This window comes from Fusarium redolens (genome assembly GCF_020744475.1).
Source record: "Fusarium redolens strain MPI-CAGE-AT-0023 chromosome Unknown BKA55scaffold_5, whole genome shotgun sequence".
NCBI lineage: Eukaryota > Fungi > Ascomycota > Sordariomycetes > Hypocreales > Nectriaceae > Fusarium > Fusarium redolens.
Genome location: NW_025763668.1, coordinates 418,508 through 442,720, shown reverse-complemented (window position 1 = coordinate 442,720; position 24,213 = coordinate 418,508). Strand labels below are relative to the sequence as shown.

The window sequence follows — 24,213 nt, the reverse complement described above, 5'->3', positions numbered from 1 at the left end:
GATTTTATTTGCAGAGAAAAGTTTATGGAATTAATTGCGTTCGAATTAAATAACTGGTTCTGATTCAAGATTATTTAAATTAGAGTAAGGATCTTTCTCAGTGGATGGACCAACTCCGCATAACTAAGTTTTTTAAGACCATTGACCGGACCGCGATCACCGGCGGTCAAAGACAATCAACAGTGACAATACACATCATGACAACCTGAATTCAATGCATAAAACTTGTATTCAACGAACTCCGCAACGTGTGATCCGTGCTCAACTGAGTCGTGAGGTTGGAAGACGAGTTATATGTTGAGCTACTGCAGCAGTCATGAGTTTCTGTTCAGTCCGATGTTAAGTCCTGACAAGCAGAACTGCAAGACGTAGGCTGCCAAATATCTTGAAACAGAAGAGAATAACTGACTTGCTTCATACATGCTCTGTCTACAACCCAGCCGATGGCTCCCTTGTCGCAGGCGACATCCAAATCGCTGGTCCCGAAGACGTTGACGCCGCAGTCGACGCCGCCGAAAAGGCCTTTCCCGCCTGGAAGAAGACCCACCCGGAAGTTCGAAAGGCGCCGATGTTGAAGCTTGCGGACTTGATCGATCAGAACAGTGAAGCACTCTTGGCTCTTACGACTTTGACCCTTGGGAGGCCCAAGTCGGTTACCTGGACTATGCAGATGTCTTCAGCCCTCTTGCGGTATTTTGCTGGGTGGATCGATAAAATCCATGGCGAATCTTGGCCAGCTGATGATGGCTATGTGAGTATCCATAGAAGGTCTCGGTGTGACTTTTGGAACATTATACTGACAGCGTTTGTAGATGAAGATTAACCCTACGCTCAGGGATTCTGGCTCCCTCCTACAGCCTTCATCGAAGTCGCTGAAGAGTCTGAGATTGCTACCGAAGAGATATTTGGCCCGGTATCCGTCATCATGCATTTCAAGGACGAGGACGAAGTCATTGCTCGGGCCAATAACAGTGAGTACGGACTGGCTGCTGGCCTTTCCACGCGCGATATCAACAGACCTCTGCGTGTAGCTGGTGAGTTTGAGGCTGGAATGGTGGGAGTCAATTGTATTAGTCGCCTGTTCTCAACACGCCTTTTGGTGGTTATAAAGAGTTTGGATTGGGACTGGAATGCGGTCTTATTGGGTTGACGTCTTGAATGGAGACAAAAACTGTTATGATTAATATGACTTGAGAGGGAGACCATGTTTGCTTTATATGTATACGCTGAATTTATCTGTGCATTTGAATTTCACGTGTACTCAAACTTTGTAGATTCTAGAGTAGGGTTCTATTCGCGCTCCTTCATAACCTACGAGACACGCTGCCCGGATATTCCCCGAGGTGGGTCGCGCAGCACCACGGCATCTAATTACCTTAGGTACTTTAGGTAATGAATCTAAATCCGTTCAGAACCGCCCGTTGAGAATCTTTATCCAGCCTGCTCACACTCTCCTCACTAGTCTCATCAACAGTTGCACTCAGCTCATCGAAAGCCTTATTAGCCCGCTTAAGTGAATACCTCAACCCCATAATGCAAGCAAAGCCCAACCCTTGAAAAGCTAAGATACAGGCCCAAGATACACGAAAGTCTGGACCGTATTGATCAAGCCAGAAGTAATTTGCGAAGAGTGAAGCGCTGTTGGCCAAGGTGTTTGCGATACCTACTGAAGCGGCACGCTTGACTCGTGGTTGAACAATGGTTGAAGACAGCCAAGGATATGTCGTGGAGTAAATACCAAATGTTCCAGCGCTGACTAGAAAGGTCAATGCGTAGCGGGGCCATTTCTGGTCTGCGATGGCGACGAGTGCGATGGTAGCGGCAATAGCAGTGAGGCCGGAGATGGCAGCATGGGGAGATCGCTTCTGTCGACGATCGGCATCCCATGCGAAGCTGAGAGCCCAGATGAAAGAGAAGAGATACGGCGGCGCTGTGAGAAGAAGAACGACGGTGTTGTTTTTGAAGCCGAGTTGCTTGATCAGAGTAGGGAAGAAGTGGGAGAATGAGATAGATGCAGTTGTCGACATTTGCAGACAAGAAAACAACCAGACTCTGTAGTCACGGACGGCTGAGAGAATGGCTTGCTTCATAGTGATCTCCTCTTCACCAAGTATCTCTTCACTTCCGGCATCAACAGCCAGCCGCCCCTGCGCGACAACTCTCTCTTCTTCGGTCAACCAGCTAGTAGTGCCAGGATAATCTGGAAGAAGGAAGAATGCGACAACGCCAATGACGATAGTAGCAAGTCCTTCAAGGATGAAGAGCCATCGCCATGCGGCAAGGTGTCCGACGCCAGCCATGCCTGAGAGTATACCCGCAGAGATCAAACCGGCAAAGCAATTGGACAAAAGAAGACCGCAAACGAGCAAGGCCATTCTGATGCCAAGTTCCTTCTTGGTATACCATGTACTGAGGTAATATATAGCTCCAGGGAAGAATGGCGCTTCAACAATACCGAGGATGAAACGGACGATGAGGAGACCCGCTGGGCTAGAGGTAGCAGATGTGCAGGCACTGACACAAGCCCAAAGGATGATACAGCCAGGCTATACAAGTTAGCCGCGTCACCAAGCCCTCGAAGAAATACATACCAAGAAGATATGAGGTTGCATCTTTGTCATAATCAGCGTAGATGGAAGCTGCATCATGATGTAACCAGCAGAAAAGATAGAAATGGCCGTCTGGTACGTCGCGCCCTTGACATGAGTGTCTTCCTGAAGTCCATAGAGACGAGCCTGTGTGATGGAGTTTCGATCGAGATAGTTGAAAAGGTAGATAGTAACGACTAAGGGAAGAAGCCGAAGATCGATCTTGCGCACGAGTTGAGCTTCTGTTTCTTTGGAGAATTCGGGGGTGTAGGAGCGGTAGGTATCCAAGAGGGTGAGTTGTTTGGTAGGGACATTTTCGACTTCTTCACCAGTGGATTTGAAGACGGTAACGTCATCTACTTGAGATTTAGAACTATCCATCTTATAACTAACTTGGTAGAAGAAAGAGAATACTGGATTGTATTGATTCTTTTGATGATGTTTAACGCAGTTGAGGATCTCGCTCTTTATACACCAAAGCTCCCCAACTTGACTTCCCCGACTCAAGACCTTCGGACCCATCCCGACCCCAGATTCTCCCCCACACTAAACTAGCGTCTACCCCCGCGTGCCGAATATCCGTTCTGGGTTCGAGACAAGCATACGCTCCCACTGCTCCTCCGTAAGCCAGTCCCTCAAAAGTCCAAGCTCCTGGTCTGTGTTTACTTCCAGAGGAGGCGTCGGCGTAAGTCCTCGGATAGCAGCGTTGCAGTGCGGCCAGTCGCTTCCCCAGAGGATTGAGTCAGGAGCGGCGTTTGCAAGGGCTTTAATTATATGTTCCATTTGGGATATTTGGTTGCATCTTCGGTGGAGGGCGCCGAGTTTGATGTACATGCTGGAGGAGAGGAGGTGAAGAAGGGTTGTGAAATTGGGAGTGTTGATGTCGGATGGTGTTGCGGAACCGTTATGATCTGCGATGATGGGGACGTCTTTAAGGTCTGGATGGGAAGAGATGGTGTCTGCAATTGAAGACCATGTCGCGAGCGGCAATTGTGCTGAGATACTCCAGTTGTATTTACGCAGAGGGCAATGAGAAGCAACGTCCAGGAATTGCTGGATTACCCAAGACACATCGTCGCCCGAACCGCCATATGAGCCGTGAATTCTCACAGATCGAATCCCTGCGTCATGTAGCTTCTCAAACTCGGATTCAGTCAGGTTCTTCAGATCTGGATTTCCAGGCTCCCAAAAGATGGTCCCGCGGACATGCTTGTCGGGATACATATCCCGACACTGCTGCAGGTGTTCCAGTAAGCCTGTATATCCATCTTCAATGGTCGCTTGTACAAGCATCACATTATCAGCTTTTGAGTTCTGAATGAGGTCTTTCAATACCGCTGGCTGCGGGGTATAAGAGCGCGTTGTTTTCAAGGAGTAACGCTCCGGGTTGAAACAGTGCATATGGCAATTCCATGCCGCAGACGGTAAGATGGGTAGAGACATATTGATTGCATATGTCCTCAGTGTTCGTATGACTACAGTTACTGGAGTGAGCATGGTTTTTGTGATACACTGCAGATCTGGAGGGTATCCGACAGGATCGGTCTGTATCCGGAGCTAGCTGAAGGCTATCGGACAGCCACCGTTCAACATCAGGACCTAGCGTTCAAGGGCCATGGAGCCCGCTGGGGTGCCTAAAACTGGCTAACGTTAGTCGCTAGTGACTAACAACTACTTCCTGTCTTCAGAGGGCAGATGAGCTTGAGGATGAAGTATGTAAAACCAACTTGTATGAATCCTTGGATAACGCTTGGAACTAGACAGGGTTTATGATTTTGAGAATACCTTTTGAAAGCATGATTAGTTCAAGGGATAATGGATGAATGTCTAAGTATCTCAAATATTTTCGAGAGGTCCTGAAACGTTCAACTTATTAAGAGGGTATTGAGCTTTGGGAATTTAAAAATCTTGTTATTTAAATGAGCTTGCTTGAATGGGTCGAGGAAAAAATAAGAAAAAAGCACAAAATACGATTCTATAGTCTTTGAGACTTTAAGATCGGGATTACATCTAGTTGCATGAAATCCATCGGAGATAAGATGATACCGACCTATTGCGACACCCTAAACATGCTACAGATATTTGAGGAATATGGCGAAATAAATGACGCCTATTTATATGTATATCAGATATCGAGGCAAGAAGAGTATTAAATCAACTGTTGCACAGCTTCAACCTGTCGTCAATGAATGAAGTCGCAAGAATTGAAGAGCTCGACTTGAAAATGGTGAAGACCAAGCTATGCTCAAAGCCGCTTAGTGCTTACATTCGTCAGAGGCTGGCTCAACTTCGGCTTACCTGCTCATTCGCCGAAGCCCATAATTCTCTGCCTCGGCGGTTACTCCATCCGTCTTGGAGCATGAAATCTCACAAAACCGCGCCGTGAACGCGCACGATCCAGTTTCTTTCTGTTTTTACACAAACAGGTTGCTGCCTAAGCTGAAGCTGAACATTAAATACCCAGATTGGCCGACATCCTGACGATTCCTTCGTATTTCTCATCTCATCATCGTGACAATGGGTAATCCTCCTTCACCAAAGCCTTATCAGGATGATCCTGATGCCGTGTCTCTGCACACGACAGTGGGGGAACCCTCATACGCTCACGTCGAGGACGATGTTCTCAACGGCGATGAACCACCGCCGCCTGCATACCACGATACACCAACGCTGGGGTCAAACACTCCGGCGACGGCTGCTAACGACAGCACCGGTCTTGAAGATCAACTTCTGCAAACGGGCGTCACCCAGCCCGAGTCTCACATGGCCTTCACCTCCAACCGCATCGGTCAAAAACGCACTCGTATCGGTAACGAAGTAAACGCCGTGCGAGATCCCCGCTCCGACGCGGACCCAATATTTCTCGAAAAATGGATCAGAACCATGGCAACGTTTCCTCCTTCGCCGTATATCAACATAACGGGAACGCACAAGGAAACCAAGCGCGATAGCGACGGCAAGAGCAAGCGTGAGGAGGTTACTGATTTCAGGATCATGGTGAATTTGCAGAATTATCTGTACCCCAATTTCATCACCGGTGCTATTGGCTACTCGACGCTCAAGACTGTTGAGAGTGGCGAGAAGACATATCGCGGGACGGTGTTGAAGAAGCGCCAGGATGGTGTCAAGGGTGATATTGAGGTTGGCCATGCGAAGCCAACCCTGAAGGAATGGTGTCACCGTTACTGTGCTAAAGCAGCCGGGACCAAAGTGTATGCTTCACTCCCTACGTCCAAGGTCCCTTCTAACGTGTCACAGATTCCGTTTGGCTCGAATAGTCACCGGCATGGATGAGACCCTCTTCCGAGATCGTTTGACGAGTTATATTCGAAGCTCCAACTACAAAGGCAATCTCACCATCGAATTCCCTGTCGCCGACCGAGCAGTCGATATCTACTCATCCAACCGCCTAAACACGTGGCGCCTGACGACCTGGGTCTGCTGGATCTTCTACCTCACATTCCTCTGGATCTTCTCATGGCCAATACTCTTTTTCATCACAAAGCGATATCAAGTCGTCAGCGCCGAATGGCCATTCTCTCGGACCGATGCAAACGGCCAGAAGAGTTATACTACCGTTAGCGAGCAGCAATGGGTGGACTTGTATGGACCCGCCATCAAGCAGCTTTGTCTGGATCGATATGAGGGCTTGGCAGGTGATGCATTTTTGAATCAGGTTTTAGAGAGGGGGGATGCGAACACGGGAAACGAGCGCGTTGACACGAGAGCTGCTATGGGGGTCGCCGCTGCTGCCTTCCAAGGTGGACGATTCAATGCTGTCAGTGGTGCGAGGAGTTTGATGCGGATTGCTGGGGCGTCGACTGACCAGATCGGTTGGGGGTTTGATACGTGAATGTAAGAGGATGGTGGAAAGTAAAGTCACGGTATATTTGAATCCACAGAAAGCTTGGACAAAATGGCAAACCACTGAGTAGCAATTTGAGTTGCCTAGAGATCAAGAGAGAGCACATTTGGTGCCTTGAAGACTACTGGCAACCCACTAAACATTGTTCGAGAATAGCCAAGGCGGTCCGCATAATAGAATTATTTAGCCCGAATCAACTCTCAGTTGATAGATCGGCAGTTGTACTGCAATTGCACTGTAATTCGATTGCATCGATGGGGAATCTTGTTGTTCAAACAAATATCTATTCGGCAGTTCCAAGTAAACGATGACTAACGCCACGCCCAACAGTGAAATATAACTCTAAATAATATACAAAGACATTGCTTAGGCACCTGGTCGACTTAAGACGTCCCTCTGCCCCTCTTTGAAGGTCTACCACGTCTAGGCGGTCCAGCTGCCTTCTTCTCCAGGTCCATCTGGCGCTGGTTCTCCTAAGAAGCGGCCGCCCAATCATAATTCAGCCGGTTATCAACGTTCAAGACATCGTGAACCTCAAACTTTCTCTTCTTCTCCTTCTTCGCATCTTTGGCCTTGCTCGATTCCTTATCACCTGCCTGATCCTGGGGTGTCGGGACGGTCATGAAGCTGCTGAGAAATGCTTGCCCCGCTGCTGTGTTTTGGTAGCTACGCAGCTGGCTCATCAGTGTCTCGTCAGGGAGCTGTGGCTGTTGCACGGTCTTTGCCCATGAAGGACCAGCCTTTCGCCACTTTTCGCACTCCTTCACCATCTTGACAACTTGGGCATTCTTGCAATGCATTGAAGCAGAGCGATGACTCTCGGGACAGTTGACACAGCGGTACGGTCCAGTGCTTTTGCATAGGCTTGTATCATGAGCCTCAGCACATTTGCCGCATCGAGTTGGCTGGTTGCATTCCCGCTGGAGATGTGAAGGTTTAGAGCAGTTTCGACACCAGACGTTGAGGGCGCGAATATCGATGGGCCTAAAAGTAAATCGGTAAGCTATTGCCTCGCAATTCAGGATTGCAACTTACTCAGCTGGTAGCTTTTGAAAGCCAAGTGTCACACCGCCATCCCTCCAAAGCTTCAGTGCATCCTTCTCCGACTCCATGCACAGAATGAGCGTACCAAATGATGTAAAAGCATCGGCAATGTAAACCTTGTTCCAATGAGACCACCTTGCCTTTTGCGAACGAGGAGTCTCGTCGGACCTCCCCTGGTAGTCCGGAATCTCCACATGGTAACGCTCTGGGACAACCTTGGTATTCGGATCAAGGCCGAGGATACCGCTGAGCATATGAGATTGTAGCCGAATTCTTGCTTCCGAATCCTCGTCGACGGTCGTCAACAACATGACTTGATCTCCAGCGAGCCGCATGTCGGCGACCATATCCCAAGGTTGGCCTGCCTTCCGGAACTTGCTGATAACGCCCTTGCACCTCAAATCGTCTCTTACTTTCACGTAGTCCTCACCGTTCAACTTGACTCTTATCTTGCCCCTCGTGTCGACAATTGTGGCCGGTATTTGTTGCATCATCGTTTCCCTAATCTGCGTGAGGGCCATGCCAGTATGATAATTTTGCGCAATTGTCATGTGCAAACTAAATTTGACGAGATCACTGAGGTCGATGAGCGACCGCTCCAATGATGCTTGATGTATCGGATTCGTGGGGGCAGCTGAGTCAGGATTCCCATCTGGACCTGTGCTGTTGGGAAAGGGAATATCATTGGAGATCATGAGATCATCGTCGCCGTCGATGTTCTGATCTCCCTCTCGTAGTTCATCCTCTTCACACCTTGCATCGTCTTCTGACATGTCTCCATCTGACAGCTGGTAACATCGCTCATCAGCTTCCTGCGGAGCAGCCTCACTGAGTTCCGTCGGGTTGGGCTCCAGATAGGACATGTTGAGGAACAAAGGAAAATAGTTTGGGAATGGTGAAGAAAAAGAAACAGAGAGAAGACGATCTCTGTGTGGATGAATGAAGCATTAGAGCTTCATGTAAGAGAACACGGGAACAAGATATAACCTGGGATTTCTGCAATCAGAGTATAGATAGATCTACCGTAAGGGACTGGTTAGAGCTACTGTGAAAAATCCGGCGAAATGACTTACTGTCATCGCCAATGCCATGCGAAAAAAAGAACTTCACCGTCTATTCGAAATGACTCATAATGTTCATTCGGCCACATCATTAGTTCCTTACCAGACTGGAGACTGATTGTAGATATCAAAGACGGTGAAAAGATATGGGACTGTGTTCTAAGCTTCAAGTGGGCATTACGCGACGAGTACAACTATGCCTACACTCTGTATCATATTAGAAGACTCTCAAGACATCGGTGTAGGTGGCCCACAAATAGAAAAAGGTACCTTCACCACCTATTTGCCGCCTGCCTCCAGCTTGGCCATCACCCCGCTGCCTTCAAACAAGCGTCCACTGTCATGCTCCGAAAGCCAGACAAAGATGACTACGAGCAGCCCAAGAGCTGGCGGCCGGTCGCCCTGCTTCCTTGCATGGGGAAGCTTCTCGAGAAGATCTTCACCCACCGTCTCAAATTGCTCGCTATCGAGCACAATCTCCTCCCCAATATGCAGTTTGGTACTCCTGGCAAGTGCACCTCGAAAGCACTTCAGTTTCTTCTCAACAATGTCTATGATGCGTGGACTCGGAAGGTCCAGAGACTGGCTACTCTGATGGGACTGGACATCACGGGCGCACATGACAGGGTCGACCGAATCAAGCTCATGAAGATTCTGGAACAGGCAGGCATCCCGGAATGGATGCTCCGCTTCATCTGGTCGTTCTTGACCGATCGCAATACCGACATGAGGCTCCCGGGCTTTACCTCATCCAAGTTCTGGGTCAATATGGGCATTCCGCAGGGCAGTCCATTGTCACCCATCCTCTTCTTGTTCTTCTCCATGCCCATCCTAGGCACCGCTTCTGAGTACACCAGCTCTAAGGTCAAGATCTACCCCTTGGCCTACGTCGACGATACCTACCTACTCGCCGTGTCCGACGATTACGAACTCAACTGCCAGGCGCTCAAGGAATGCCACGACAGGATCGTGGTATGGGCCGACTCGGCCGGCGTTTCTTTCTCGCCTCACAAATACCACGCTATGCACTTCCATCCACCTCGCCACAAGGCTGATCCCTTGAAGCACATGCCCAAGATTCCCGGGCTCGAGGGCAAGAAGCCTGAGAGCTCAATGAGAATCCTAGGAGTTGAAGTGGATCACAAGCTTATATGGGGAGCACACGTCGCAAAGGTAAGACAAATACATAGCCCCAGCTGCCTGAACGAGCATAAATTGGTACTGACTACTAACGAATATTCTTAGGTGGTCGGCAAAGTCTACAAGAAGATGAATGACATTGCGCGAATCTCCAGTACGACCGCGGGCCCCAACTTTGTTTCCATGAGGCGTCTCTACATTACCACCGTTCGACCTATCATCTCATACGCTTGCGGCGCTTGGTTCATATACGGCTGGGATACCAGTTTCAGATTGACCAAAGCCGTCACTAAGGTACTGACGAGCATCGAAAGCTACTGCCTAAGAAGGGTTACAGGCGCGCTCAACAGCAGCGCCGGCGAAACCCTAAACAAAGAGGCATACGTGGAGAACATCCTAGTCTTTCTGAACAGGGTCGCAACAACCCAGCGCGCGTCTGCTTTAAAAACACCGGAGCACGAAACTTTAGTCAAGACCCGACAGCACGGCAGGGACCCGTCCGAGTATGGCGCCCATCCATACCATGCCCTTGATCTTGGAGCGAGATGGCTTTTGGACAGAGCTGAGTCAAGTGCAAATATGTTCCTACCTGTCCCCCTCACCCCGGTTGTAAAACAACGCATGCGCAAGATCGCCCAGGAGGATGCTGAGGAGCAGTCGTCCGAGTTGTGGAATCAATACTGTGCAGATCGTACTGAAAGGCATTCACACCCCACCGCAGCCACCAAGGACAAGGACGGATGGGGATCTCACAACCTCAAGCGCTACCGCGGCCTATCTCGAGCACAAAGTACCATTCTGATCCAATGTCGAACCGAGCACATTGGTCTCAATGCTCATCTAGCCAAGATTGGCGTAAGTCAACCCGCATTTCCTCAACGCGTCCACACTGCTAACCATGAAACAGTGCTCCAGCACTTCCTTATGTACTTGCAACAACGACCACCAGACCGTATACCATATGTTCATCGAATGCGTGAACCTTGCGATGCCCCGAAGACAACTCTACAGAGCACTCGGCCACCGCGACTTCTACAAGATGCTGTCCGACGAACCCGATATCGTTACCGATTGGGCCATCTCCTACTTCGGCATCCCCCAGTTTGAGGGTTCCAAGCAGGAATCCCGTTTCAACTCCTTTGCGTCATCTACCTCTGCGGCCCCGCTGTCCGAGGGACTCGCCGCAGTCAAGGCTTGGATCTATCGTAGAGCAATTTGACCAGCGTGACTCAAGTGTTATTTTACTGTGTTTATCATCACTGCTTTGTCTTGTGACCTGATCCAATTTATTACTAACACCGGCCGAGCCAGTCTCGGTCCACTAAGTCAGCTCTTCCCCATTCTTGCCCTTTTGTACTTTGCTAACCTTTCCAGCCAGCCTTTACAGTTTTTTCCCAAACGCCAAAAGTGAGTCATCCATATTCAATTGATCCATTTGGGCCCATGTCCCAGCTTCTTGACTGACAACTTCTCATCGCAGCCTTCATTTCTCAATTTGACTTCTTCTCCCTCTTTTCCCCCTCACTTCCCCTCCTTCACCCCGCGATCACCCTCGTTTCTCACGATAGAAGTAGGTGCTTGCTTGTCTCGGCGTCAGGAGTCATTGCTGACCCGCGTACCTGTAGCATTTACACTCTCGATTCGACCAACCGGACCTCGCTGCCAGAATGTGAATTACTGCGTAGCTGGGGAATGACGTGGGCGTGCAAGAATTGAAGACTTGTCTGAACAAGGCCTACAACTGCCGCTTCGTTTACGCTTACGTGATTTCACCCAACCACGTACCTTCCACTCACAGATCAGCTCCTCCCTGTCCTGGTCCGTCAGCCCAGTGACCCTACTGAAGTCGACGTCCTTGGTAGGCCACCAGCCCTGACCACCCCGCAAATGGATAGCGTACCGTTGATGCACGGATCGCGCTTCTTCCTCACTGAGGTAGAAAGGTTCGCTTTGTGGAGAGGGGATTGAGTGTTCGCGGATGGCTCTGAACCTTTCTGACAAGTGTTTATCAGAGATGCCAGAGTAGTCCCATATCACGTATGCGCAGTCTAGAAGTCTCGATCCACACCCCTCACGGAAATAATCATCCAATTCAGAGTCGTGCCAAAGGCACTTCCACGACCTACATGAACTCGATTCTGGACCATCAAACACTCCATCCAGTGGTTGCGAAAGCAAATTCAAATACTCAGGGGCGAGGTCAACAACATTCGACTCCTGGGGTTGATACTCATCCAGAAATGCTCCAAATGGACGGTATTCCCATTTAAAGAAGCCATAGAGGCCCTCTAACGCGTACGGGAGCACACGATCTGAGGGCGGTTTCAGCAACCGTGCTGTAGCCTCGTGGCCGTCAGAGATTTAAGTGGAAAGAAAGACCTTGCGTGAACTACAGTACAAGTGTGTTAGAAGATGATAATATATCATGGGCAGCGAATGGATTGGCGCAAATGACATACAAACCACTCAATGCGAGAAGAGCCAGTGTGAACGGACAATTGACTCTTCTCTATAGAGCTGATTCCGCGGATACTGTCTTTGTGATACCAGCCAACAAAGCCGATATCACTGGAAGAAATGCGATCATAGGCTATATGTACCGTCTGGTTAACTTACAGGGTCACTGAGATGAAGTATTCTGTAGAGTTTGAGAGATCTCGAAAAGATTTCACGCACTATTTAAAGGGGTTCTGGTTTGATGACACTTTGGCCGTTAGGCCCCTGTTATTCTTCATTTTGCTTCCTCGCTTAATGTTAGTTTCCAGGATCAACTGCACCTGTAATTTAGTTGTCTCGGGCGTGTTCCCAAAGCGGTACAGCTGTTTAAAGGAGTGTTAAGATAGGTGCTTAGCTAAGGCTAATTGCTAAAAGTCAGTAAAATGGAAATTAAAATAAAAAAAAAGACATATTACTCCTTCTCTTATAGTCTATGCATTGCTTCAACCTCCTCGGTCTCTTCGAATTCTATATATGGCATGCGCTTTGTCAACAGTGGGCTCAACTTGCTAATCCTCTTCCATTCATGTGCATCGAGACAAGCTCTCCTCGAGGCCAGTACTGCTGGACGCGTTCGGGCAATGACCGCTCGTTCATACTCGCCCAGCGCAGTTCTTAGATCTCCATCACTGTTGAGAACAGGAATGACTCGTTCTACAAAGTCTTTGACGTCAAATATCACGTGGTTCGCGCCCTCTCCTCGGTCTTTGCTGTTAGTTATCGGCATATAAGGAATGGGTGATGAGCCTTACACATTGCCATTGCGTGAAGAGCATCTCCCATGAGTACAGCTGGGCCAGTGCTTTGAAAGTCTTTCGGAGGGGTCAAGTCTTGTATCTTGAGACCTTTCATCTCGCTGTCCAACGAGACTGCGGATGCAAGCGGACGAAAGCACTCCGCCCAGGTGGAAGTAAACTCTTGAACCAACTTGTACTTCTCTTCCGGTGTATCCGGAATCTCGATAGGAGAAGGTCTGTTCAGGAAGCCTTCGTGATATGGCCATGATATACAGAGTTGCCCAATGTACGGGCGGTCGGTATTGCTGTGATTTCCTGGGGCATCGAGAACTAGTAGCCATGAGCAAAGCTCATTGAAAGAACAAGGAAGGTCGGGTGACTTACCACTAAAGTATATGAAGGTATCATTCTTCGAGTTCGTGCTGTGAAAGAAATAGGGATCAAGGTCTCGAATTGGCTTGATCTGTGCAGGTGATAGCTCCATCTTGATGCCTAGCATTCGAACAGGAACGTCTTGAAGCTTCCACTCGGGGAAGAGTGAGCGACGCACTCGTGAGTGACTGCCATCACATGCGACGAGTAAACTCCCAGTTGCTGAGCTGCCATCCTCGAATGAAGCAGTAACAGAGTCGTCTGTCGACACAACTCCGGCTACAGCTATATTCCACTGTGATCCGGAAGTGTAAGTAGATGGAAACTGGATTCAGGGCTGCAACGTACCTCAATGTCAATTCCAGTGGCTAGCAGAGCTCTAAGACCCTGCCTCGTCACTCGTACACGTTCTGCCTCTGGTGCTTTAGGTACCGAAGCCTTGAGCTCTCCTGTACTCAAGTCAAAGAACGGAAAACTCGATGACAGCCCTTGCGTAACAGCTTCTCGGTCAACATAGGCTTCTGGTAAGCGATCAAACAAATGTTTGGGTAAAAGAGCTTTCAGGGCGGGCAGCGTCCAGAGAAGAGTGAGACCCCATCCTACGCCACGCGTTTCAAGGTCTGTGTCGCGTTCGAATACACGAAAGGGAATGCCGTGTCGTGATAGACTCTGCGCAAGAAGTAGGCCGCTTATACCCGCGCCTATGATGAGGACGGGGTGATCTTCAGTTGGAATCATTTTGCTGAGGGTTGGCGATGAACAATGTTTCTGGCAGAAGTGAACTGAACCATGGGCTCATTTATTAATTCACTCATTCGCATGTCAGATTGCTTACTCTCACATCAGATCGGCACAGGCAATTGCCGTGCCTGACGTGATGACTAACTCGGCATAAGAGCGGGGTCATGAGCCGAAGTCTCAACAAAGGCTCTGCTAACGTTGCAACCGGTAGTTCTATCTTGGCCTGAAACACCGACTACAACAAATAGAAATAGGCCAGTGCTACTCTCCAAACCTTGCTGTTCTGATCAGCCGAGAGCCCGATTTCTCCGCATTCATCATGTTGGGCATCGTTACCATAACCATCGTCTTTGCTACACTTTCAATGCTGCCTTATATTCCTATGAAATCGAAGTGGCTCAAAAGGCGAGCAAGTTCCTCTTGTCAAGCATATCAGTGCCAACCAGACTGGAATCGAGAGTCTTAATTCCGTCCTCAGGAGATCATTAAGACACTTTGCAATCTACAGTTGGATGTCATGCGTCTTTCAGTCATGCTTACGAGTGACTCTTCCTCTTGAGTCGACATGTTCTTATCATCAATAACAGCTTTCGGTCCATGAATAATAACATTTAAGCCTTTCCCTAGATGGAACTTGATACTACTGCTGCTGTGAAGTATTATTGGCGGTGCATTAATGACATTCCTGCCTTCAACAAACAAAGCTGGCTGTCTCGACAGCATTAATCTTGCCAGCGCCGTGAATACATCCTTAACCGTCGTCTACAGCATGAGTCTAACATGTAATATCCACTAGCATGGTATGGTGGATGGTCACAATTTCGGTGGAGCCACCAAGCGTGCTTTCGCCGCTGCTGCCATCAGCGGCTCTTTTCCACCCGGGAACATCATCGGTCCTAAGGCCATTCAAGCCAAAGACGTACTGTATGTCCGGCCTGCGGAACTTTCTGTCATGATTACACAGGCTGGATGTGCAGTCGCCACTTTTGCGCTGTTTTTGGACTTTGTCTAGGCGAATAAGAGATGGGATAATTAGAGCAAGGAGGTGGATGATGCTTACATGTCTCATGAGGCCTGGTCAACTTTGACGGACAAAGAGAACAAGGCGTTCCAGTACTCGGTAGCCATGAATAAAAAGACCCGTGAACATGGTTATTATTGGTTCATCGTGGTCGCTTCGGTGTTGTTGGCGGATGAATTACTCAGCCGGGCCAATTCTAAGAGCGAGACGAAGCTATGACTGAAAATCAGATTCCAAAACAATATCCGTAACCGAGTCAAAGCAATCCTTCTGCTTCTCATGCTGCTGAGTTCGTGTCATGAGTGGACAGCTAAGTGCGTGTGTCCCACAGAGAACGGAGGGGTATTAAACACCATTTTCCTAATTAGGAAATTCTCAACTCAATAAACCCAGCCTTGTAACAAAGCGGATAACTCGGACAACCAGTACCGAACTTTTTCAGGATCAATGATAGGCTACCGCAAGGTCTCATCTGAAATGGTCCGCCGTCGGAGTCCGACTTGACCGTTTGTATGGGAGATAATGATATGACCTTGAGAGGTATAAAAGTCCAGAAAGCTCCCAGCGTTTCTTTCTCTGTGTCATCAACATCCTCTTCTTCATACGCTTCAAGAAACTTAAAACATATCAACATGCCCGATACCCTCGCTCTTCAAGGCAAAGTCGCCATCGTCACCGGCTCAGGCCGTGAGAACGGCATTGGCGCTGGAATTGCCCTAGCCCTTGCTCGAAACGGTGCTTCAGTTGCAGTAAACTACGTCTCCGACTCTTCCAAGCATCGCGCCGAGAACGTCTGCACCACACTTCATGAAGCAGGTGGAAAGGCCATCGCTATTCAAGCTTCTGTTGATACTACCGAAGGAGCAAAGTATCTAGTCGACAAGACTCTTGAGGGATTTGGGACTGATCATATCGATATTCTCGGTAAGTTGTATGCGCAAATTTCTTCTTCAGAGCTGACTATGGTAGTTAATAACGCTGCTACTGCCTGTCTTTGTCCCATCACCGACGAGCCTAACATGGAGGAACTGACCAAGGTTTTCCAAGTCAATGTTCTGGGAGCGTTTTACATGGTTCACTATGTCGTTGCTCACATGCCTCCGGGCGGCCGTATCATCAACATCAGTTCCACCAATGCCAAACGAGGAAACGTAATCGCCTCTTCATATGCAGCTTCTAAGGCTGCTCTTGATAACTTGACGTGGACATGGGCTGGAGAGGTGAGTACCCGGATGCATTCTTCCTTCTGGTATAGGCTGATAAGGATGAATAGCTTGGTCGCAGTAAAGGCATTACTGTTAACTCAGTTGCTCCTGGTCCTGTGAGGACCGAGTTCTATCCCAAGGGAAGAGAGGATGAGATGATGAAGTGGGAAATCGACATCACTAGAGCTGCTGATCGACCTGGAACGCCTGAAGATATTGGTGATGCTGTTTTGTTATTGGTTCAAGAGAAGTCCCGATGGATTACGGGACAGTACATTGGTGTTAACGGCGGCGTTACTTACTAAGCTCCTCGAGGTTGGCATTGTCCTGGAAATTACTAGTCTAGGATAGCCATTCCCCAATATCAGACCTAAGATGCGTCATCTCCAATGGAGAAACCTTTTCAACCCATACTACCTTTCTTAAACAGTCCATCAAATCCTCCCATGATCGTAGCCTAACAAGTGACATGGTTTGAGTGATCTGGTCTATGAACCATGGTTTCGATGAACCAACGCCCATGCAGACTTGGATAACCAACACCCAAAGCTTCAATTCCTCTTTCCCCTTCCAAATCTTGTCATCTAATTGTGCCATGAGTTGTTTCACCGCCGTGTTTCTTCTTGCTGCGACGTATAGCGCATCACCAGACGATTGTGTCGTTACCAATGCGAATAGAGAAACAGCTGAGATGCGCACTATCTCTGCAAGTATTCCAGTAGACGTCGCATGCGACGAATCATGGCTTTTCTGTATAGAACTCATTCTTTTGAGAGATAAGGCTTGATGTGCTAGGGCGCATACGGGGATGAGGAGATCAAGCGCAAATGGGCTGACGCGCCATACTTCATTTAGTAAGACGGCGACCTGATTCGCGGATGTGAAAGCTCCATCTATGACAGCAATTTGTTCTTTTATCGACTGATCGTCACTTCTCAATGATGTTAGAAGCTTTTGAATGTATCGTGACCTGGTAGCCTGCGGTAACGTAGGTAAATCTCGAGGTAAAGGGAACCTCGGTTTGGAGTCCTCTATCATTGAGCCTAGAAGGTCACAGCTATTGGAGTCAGTAACAGCAATACTATAGTTGTCAGAAGACTTACATAAATAGAGATTGTCGAATAGCAGGCCGTGAGTCCAATTCTGCAACTCCACCGGCCATCTCAACTATTCTTTCAAGCCCTGCCATGTGAACCATCCACGATTCAGAATTCCCAGCACGCATCTACCTCATTAGCCATGAGCTTCAACCCCATTTCGGTGACTTACATCAAAAGTCGCCAGACAAATCACCGTGCCAATAACAGCATTCTCACTAGCCTTACTCTCCACCTCAATCCCCTCCCTCACCAAACTCAACGACTCAGTATACTGCTGAATCTCCTCCACAGTTGGCGGACTTTCAAAAGTCGCCGTCAATTTCTGCCTCAATCTCAAAACAGGATCAACGACAGCTATCGATAGCAATCCCTCGGACACCATGTCCATCGCACGAAATAATCGTCGGAAATTATAGCAGACTTGGGCATCGCCCCAGTATGTCGGAATGAAGATTGGGTGACTTGTTGGATTTGGCGTGCGGACTGTGCCCATTCTTCGGGAGAGACCTATGTCTCTCATTACATGTTGGCGGATTTTTCGTTGGGCTGCTTTATCTTTCCTTGCGGGATTGACCTGGACGAATGCGAGAGTTGAAGGCTGTGTGTCGGTCTTTGGTGGAGGTTTTGGGATTGGAGGAGCCTTTTGGACTTTGAATCGAATCTCCATTTCTGTAACGGTATTCATCAATTCTGGGAATGAGAATGTTGAGATGTTGTGACAGGGCTGACTTGGAGTCTTTCTCATCTTGGCTTAGTGAGACGGGTCAAATAATTACCCGATTGCTGTCTAGAGGGTTGAAGCAACCAATGAGATCAGCAAGATGAGATACAGGTTATGAGATAAGCTTATCGTTATCCTTATCGTGTCCCGCCCAATTTGTATTTTCATCGGCCAACGTTTGACGTTGGGGGTAGCCAAAATACCCTGTACTTCCAAGGCTAACAGCAATTATCCTCTTACTATTCATGCAATTGAACCCATTCGACGTGCAAGAGGGTGAGTTTTCTTTTCTTTTGCAATGCAACTAGCATATAGTTTGGATGTTTTACCACCTTGTTAGATTTGCGCCCCCCTTAGCCGTGATGCCGATGGAACTGGACAGCATGACTGCCACTTCAAATTGCGAAACACGCATTGGCATGTGAACGTGCAATTAAAGGCTCACTCCATGACCGACAGAGCCAATGTCCTTCTACATGCAGACTGTAGATATAGAATTCTCATATCACTCTGCAGGATAATTGTTTTCCTCAGATGGCAAGCAAGACTCACGCTTTGCTCCAAAGCTGACATGACGAGTCATGACTTCAGACCGCCGCCGGAAACGAATCTGACTGGTCAGATCGATCACTTAATCGAGATCAATCCAGACCTCCATCCCAACCACGTGGTCCCCAAACAAGCATCAAAATAAACCCTCAGATTAACGTCATGCATCGCTCTCATAAAATAGACCAGTCTGGGCACACTCAATGCCAACATCATTCATCCCAATTCCCCTCGGAAGCAAAGCATTCCAATCCATCTTCCGAGGAACACCAACCTATCAGCGCCTCCCCTCCACGGACTCCAGTCTCAGCTCAGCATAGTCGCAATTTCCGCGGGGAACCCTAATCACCCTCCCAACCAATCACAGCGCTCGCAAAGCCGACATCATATGCCGGCAGCTGTGAGAGTTTCCGAGGGGGCCGTTGAGTTGACCTGGGGTAAAAGAAATCTGGGGAACGCTGGCGTACTCCAGTACCCCGGATCCGATAAGACAAACCCCGCTCGGCACTAGTGAGACGCGCTGGGAGAGTTAATGGAGAGATTAGGTATAAAGGGGGTCAGACCGACAGTGTCGATCTTTTTACTTTTTCTTCACTTCTCATCAGCATCAAGCAAGATGGATACCAGCGTGCAGAACGAGAAATTGCAGAATGGCGCTGATACTGCGTCCAACATAACCGACACTCCCGGTGGTACTGTTGAGAGGTACGCGTTTCGTGCATTATTCAATTACCACGTCTAACTCACGATTTTAGCATTGAGAATGCGCAATTCTACATTGATCCGAAGGCAGAAGCTAGACTTCGTCGAAAGATTGACTGGATGATCGTTCCGACCGTTTGTCTCCTCTATCTCTTCTGCTTCATCGACCGCGCCAACATCGGTAAGCCCTCCCTCCCCCCTCTTCTCCACACATTCACCCCAGCTCCAAACTAACTCTCGCCAGGAAACGCCCGTCTCGCAGGCCTAGAAGAAGATCTCGGCCTCACAGGCAACGACTACAACCTCGTCCTATCAGTATTCTACATCAGCTACATCGTCTTCGAGATCCCCGCCAACCTTCTCTGCAAATACATGGGACCCGGATGGTTCATCCCCTTGACATCTTTAGGTTTTGGACTCTGTTCTATCTTTACAGCGTTTGTGTCAAATGTTCATCAGATTTGTGGTGTGAGATTTGTTTTGGGGATTTTTGAGGCCGGTATGTTGCCCGGTATTGCGTATTATATGTCGCGATGGTATAGACGATCGGAACTTACGTTTCGGCTTTCGCTGTATATTGTTATGGCGCCGTTGGCGGGTGCGTTTGGAGGCCTTTTGGCATCGGCGATCTTGAAGCTTCCTCATTTTGGACGCTTCACCAGTTGGGAGATGATCTTCGGTATGCCCTTCGGACCTTCACGTCAAGATCAATTGCTAACGTTATGACCAGCCATTGAAGGTATCATCACCGTCGGCTTGTCTATCATCTCATTCGGTAAGCCCTCCCCCTTCTCATGATCCCCTCATTGCTAACATGTCTCAGCCACTCTCACCGACCGTCCCCAATCAGCCGCCTGGCTCACCGAAGAAGAAAAAGCCCTCGCTCTCAACCGCGTCAAAGCCGAACGTCTCGGCACAACCGAAGTCCTCGACAAGATCGACACCGCCAAAATCCTCGCTGGCATCCGCAGTCCTCTCACGCTCTCAACATCCATCATCTTCCTCCTCGACAACATCACAGTACAAGGCCTCGCCTTCTTCCTGCCCACCATCGTACGAACCATTTATCCCGAGCGGACAACTATCTCTCAACAGCTGTTCACTGTTCCGCCATATGTCGTCGGTGCTTTTTTCACGGTGCTTATCCCGGGAATTAGCTACAAGTTTGATCGCAGGCAGATCTTTATCATTCTTTGTGCGCCGATGGTTATGGTCGGTTATGCGATCTTTCTGGGGACGACGAATGGACATGCGAGATATGGTGCTACGTTTCTTGTTGCTAGTTCGGCGTTTGCGCTGGCGCCTTTGACGAATTCGCATATCAGCGCCAATGTTCTCAGCGACACGGCGCGCAGTGCAGCAATTGGAACAAATGGTACGTTCATCGAAACATCACCCCCACCTTTGATAAGTTGCTAACTATTCACAGTCATGTTCGGCAACATCGGCGGATTGATCTCTACCTGGTCCTTCGTCAAGAGTGATGCGCCCAATTACCCCATCGGCAACGGTTTGAACTTGGCGACGTCAAGCACGATTCTTGTTCTTGGTGCTGCAACTCTTTGGTGGATTAAGCGAGATAACCGGAAGCGGGCTAGTCGATCTGCTGAAGCTGAATTGGCTGGCTTGTCGCAGCAGGAGATTCAGGACCTTGATTGGAAGAACCCCAACTTCCGATGGATTGCTTAAGCGACACTCTTTGGCTCATAGGATAGCTTTAAATATTGGAAGTGATTTAATGCACTTATCTTCTTATCTATGCTTGCTTTCCAATTGAGAGTCTGTGATGTTTCGTGGACCGATTGCTCACTAGGCACAGAGTCATCAATGGTGTCAGTGTAATACTGATTATGGATCCTGATTCAATAGTCGACTTGGCTAGAATCCTTAGACCCCGACACTAACAGATAACCCGGTTCCCGTTTATGTCGGCATCAGGGTTGCAAAAACAATTACAACAGCCTTTTCGTTATCGTCTTCCGGACGTGAAAATCTACAATTCGGTATTTGGCATAAACTGAGTGCAATTAGCCCGACTCGCAGGTTCAGCGACAGCAAGTCTCTATCTCTGCTCTGATCTATTTTTTTTCTAGTGATACTGACATCCGCCAATTAAAATGCTTCCCAGTAACGAAATTCTACCATTTGCATTATAGGAGATCCATTGGTATGGGGCAGTGGGGGCGGTATTTGCGTGGCCGTGATGTTCTGGAACCCGATTGACTTACACCGCCATACTAAAGATGGATCACCCTAGCTAATCCGACCTGCAGGACAAGGAAGACAGCAATGAACTCATTTTAGTCTACAACCTTAAACCGACCTCATTCTACTGTAATAGCTCTGTTAGTAATGGAAGCGATTGAAATACTCACTCTTATGACTGAACAATGCTGTGTTCGGTCAGATGAGACACTGAGCTCTTGACCGTATCGCCTTGTTCATGTGGGGTTTATTTCAGAGGTGCTGTTCATCTGTTCATATCTTGAGTCACTGCAAATATAGTGACGGGTGATTCACTCTGAATCTTAGGTATAAATTGTCATGTGTCCTCCTCGTAGTCATTCTCCCTTTCGCAAGATCATATCGCCGATTTACCAACTCTCCTTCGTCACCACTACATACCAACGACATTCTCCTAGTAGAAAACCTAACCCAGACAGCCGGAATCATGTGTCAGATCAGAACCCTCTTGAAGGTCTGCCAGAAATGCGTCAGGCCCTTTTCCCCCGAAGTCTCGGTGAGTCGCTGCCAAAAAGCCGTAGATAGCAAGGTACCGCAGTGCGAATGGGGAGATTGCTATGAGGTTGAAGCAAAGGCAATTGGAAATTGGAGGGATTGCAAGAGATGCTGGGCGAAGTATTTGGAGGAGCTTGAGAGACGGAGACTCGCGTTGCTACAAGAAGTGAAGTGATCATGGGCTTGATGGATTGGTGAAGAGGGCAAATTGAGGGCTCTGTATTGGAGATCTTGGAGGTTATCTAGGATGTGTTTTGGGAATGTTTACTTTGGTGCTGTTAAGAAATAGTCTGAAGTCCCTTTTGAGCCTTGACATTGTTGGTTCGGTGACCTATGTGGTTGGCATGTATCTATAGCTCGACCGCCTGGCTTGTTTGACTATTATTATTATTGATCATATTGTTAGAAGCCTCGGCGGAATTGACTGTTTGGGCGTATCTCGCAACTTTTGCCCCTCGTTACAGGGTAGGTCTTCTGAAGCACTACTCCACCATACCCTTAATCAAGCCTCGCCTGTTGGCAATTTGTACATGGAACTTGCTACGCAATTTGACAAGCCCGATGAAGGCTTCTCTACGCCCTGCGCACTGATACTACTAGGCGGTTTTATGGACATGCTTTCACTCGTCGGAAGTTGGAACACAGGATAGAGAAGATGGTTTAGGGTGAGTAATTCTTTTCGAGCTAAGGAGATTGAAGAGGACCGTGTAGCAAGTAACCGGCGTTCTCGTAGCCCCTGGTGCACCCTCCTGTAGTTGCTGCCTTTTACAGATGTAACTCAATTTCGTTCGATTTGAAGGGATCATATAATTTATACGCCCAACCCAATTCTGTTGTGTTGTCCGTTGAGTTTTCCTCCGTGGCCTTAATGTCAGGCCATATCGCTTCCAGCCTGACAGTTACCCTATCAGCAGCCTTGAGCATCCTGAGCCAATTTCCGGGCTTACGGACGTTCTTTCCAGGAAGCTCGATGTTTTGCTCTACCGTCTGGTTGGGTGCAAGGATGACAGATCTGTCATTTTTAGTATCATCAAGAACTGTCTCGCTTGATTCGTTGTACACGGCAAAGTTGTTTTTGGTCTCCTCCTCAATGATCGAAAATAATCCGTTTTCGAATGCATGTGCATCCATTGGGCTCTTGTATTCGTTGAAGCAGAGTCTGAAGGGACTCCTGTTGATGAACTTAACGTTGATGGTTGGGGGGCTTTTGCTGATTTGTTTGATAGTGAGCTCTGAATCAGCCAGCGCGTCGCGGAGACGCTGCTGGTCCAGTTCTTTCAATTTTGCCTCTTTATCCAAGTTCTCCCAGAGCTCCTTAATCGACTTCTTCTTCCAAGCATCAAAGATACCTTTCTTGGCTGGTTTCTGGACTGGCATTTTCCATTTTTTCTGAATCGGGTCCCAGATTGGCAGGGTTATTTTGTCTGATTTCTTGACCTTGTATTTAGGCCAGCCATCGGCTCCAGGCAACATAGGTGAGCGAGCATTCAGACCCTTGCGGCCATTTGAGCCTTTGCGGCGAGAACATGGGCAATCAGGCTGTGGAGCGGCTGTGGCAAGGCATGCCAGAAGACCGAAGAGGATGATCAGGGAAAGAAACGGTTTGAGAATCATTGTGTGGAGTGATGATTGACGGAGTAGAGTGTGCTTGTGCGACCTTTGTAGGGCAAAAGTGTTGACAAAGGCCTCTGGAGTCGTAATATTTGCGATTCTTTTGGCAGAGGACGTGGTTACTTATAGGCTAGAGGATAACTGAGGAGGTTTGGTGTACGGAAGAGTGGTCAAAAGCCACTGATCCTATGTGTTAAACGGGAACGAATGGGAATCTGGGACGTGATGGGGCGGGCACAAGAATGGTGCGCGACGAAAGATCTTTGCGAGGGCTGTTGGGTCAATCCCAAGCTCAACTGGCTAAACGGACCTGTTGAAGCGGGGGTGCCTTGCAGAGTTCATGTGTTCTCAAACACGTCTTTGGAGGCGTTGAGCCACGATCACGCAATGTGGGAGCAGAGATATGAAAGAGGCTGCACTGTCGACGAATAGATTCTGAGACCATTTTCTGAATTACGGCACCATCTGTTATGTTATGCCATCTATCATCCAACTGGGCTTACTTCAAATCAATCTTCAGT

The 24,213-nt window shown here is 48.5% G+C and overlaps 9 protein-coding genes across 9 annotated transcripts; 4 read left to right on the top strand and 5 right to left on the bottom strand.

Annotated features, from left to right (window-relative positions):
- Window positions 1–829: 829 nt before the first annotated feature.
- Window positions 830–1,066, top strand: BKA55DRAFT_472952 (aldehyde dehydrogenase domain-containing protein; the record flags this gene model as incomplete). The annotated part of the gene is made up of 1 exon (XM_046186152.1): window positions 830–1,066. A coding segment is annotated over one exon (237 nt), but the record flags the coding sequence as incomplete, so codon positions are not given.
- Window positions 1,067–1,385: 319 nt separating this feature from the next.
- On the bottom strand, window positions 1,386–4,031 carry BKA55DRAFT_507348 (major facilitator superfamily domain-containing protein; the record flags this gene model as incomplete). The annotated part of the gene is made up of 3 exons (XM_046187335.1): window positions 1,386–2,546; window positions 2,592–2,961; window positions 3,151–4,031. The coding sequence occupies 3 exons, from the start codon at window positions 4,029–4,031 to the stop codon at window positions 1,386–1,388; spliced, it is 2,412 nt and encodes an 803-aa protein (XP_046051686.1).
- Window positions 4,032–4,958: 927 nt separating this feature from the next.
- Window positions 4,959–6,713, top strand: BKA55DRAFT_561878 (uncharacterized protein). The gene is made up of 2 exons (XM_046192198.1): window positions 4,959–5,800; window positions 5,847–6,713. The coding sequence occupies exons 1-2, from the start codon at window positions 5,106–5,108 to the stop codon at window positions 6,439–6,441; spliced, it is 1,290 nt and encodes a 429-aa protein (XP_046051685.1). The 5' UTR covers window positions 4,959–5,105; the 3' UTR covers window positions 6,442–6,713.
- Window positions 6,714–6,926: 213 nt separating this feature from the next.
- Window positions 6,927–8,360, bottom strand: BKA55DRAFT_536682 (uncharacterized protein; the record flags this gene model as incomplete). The annotated part of the gene is made up of 2 exons (XM_046189853.1): window positions 6,927–7,437; window positions 7,489–8,360. 2 exons carry the CDS (start codon window positions 8,358–8,360, stop codon window positions 6,927–6,929), a joined length of 1,383 nt encoding a protein of 460 aa, XP_046051684.1.
- A 4,258-nt stretch (window positions 8,361–12,618) lies between these two features.
- Window positions 12,619–14,041, bottom strand: BKA55DRAFT_505449 (uncharacterized protein; the record flags this gene model as incomplete). Its single annotated transcript, XM_046187190.1, has 4 exons — window positions 12,619–12,904; window positions 12,949–13,261; window positions 13,316–13,598; window positions 13,652–14,041. 4 exons carry the CDS (start codon window positions 14,039–14,041, stop codon window positions 12,619–12,621), a joined length of 1,272 nt encoding a protein of 423 aa, XP_046051683.1.
- Window positions 14,042–15,697: 1,656 nt separating this feature from the next.
- Window positions 15,698–16,575, top strand: BKA55DRAFT_687263 (uncharacterized protein; the record flags this gene model as incomplete). Its single annotated transcript, XM_046199038.1, has 3 exons — window positions 15,698–15,989; window positions 16,035–16,285; window positions 16,339–16,575. 3 exons carry the CDS (start codon window positions 15,698–15,700, stop codon window positions 16,573–16,575), a joined length of 780 nt encoding a protein of 259 aa, XP_046051682.1.
- A 129-nt stretch (window positions 16,576–16,704) lies between these two features.
- Window positions 16,705–18,037, bottom strand: BKA55DRAFT_591783 (uncharacterized protein; the record flags this gene model as incomplete). The annotated part of the gene is made up of 4 exons (XM_046195306.1): window positions 16,705–16,758; window positions 16,904–17,327; window positions 17,374–17,495; window positions 17,540–18,037. 4 exons carry the CDS (start codon window positions 18,035–18,037, stop codon window positions 16,705–16,707), a joined length of 1,098 nt encoding a protein of 365 aa, XP_046051681.1.
- Window positions 18,038–19,256: 1,219 nt separating this feature from the next.
- BKA55DRAFT_507055 (major facilitator superfamily domain-containing protein) lies at window positions 19,257–21,031 on the top strand (the record flags this gene model as incomplete). Its single annotated transcript, XM_046187316.1, has 6 exons — window positions 19,257–19,345; window positions 19,396–19,523; window positions 19,587–20,021; window positions 20,073–20,117; window positions 20,166–20,717; window positions 20,772–21,031. 6 exons carry the CDS (start codon window positions 19,257–19,259, stop codon window positions 21,029–21,031), a joined length of 1,509 nt encoding a protein of 502 aa, XP_046051680.1.
- Window positions 21,032–22,846: 1,815 nt separating this feature from the next.
- BKA55DRAFT_687260 (uncharacterized protein) lies at window positions 22,847–23,695 on the bottom strand (the record flags this gene model as incomplete). Its single annotated transcript, XM_046199037.1, has 1 exon — window positions 22,847–23,695. The coding sequence occupies one exon, from the start codon at window positions 23,693–23,695 to the stop codon at window positions 22,847–22,849; it is 849 nt and encodes a 282-aa protein (XP_046051679.1).
- Between the last annotated feature and the right edge of the window lie 518 nt (window positions 23,696–24,213).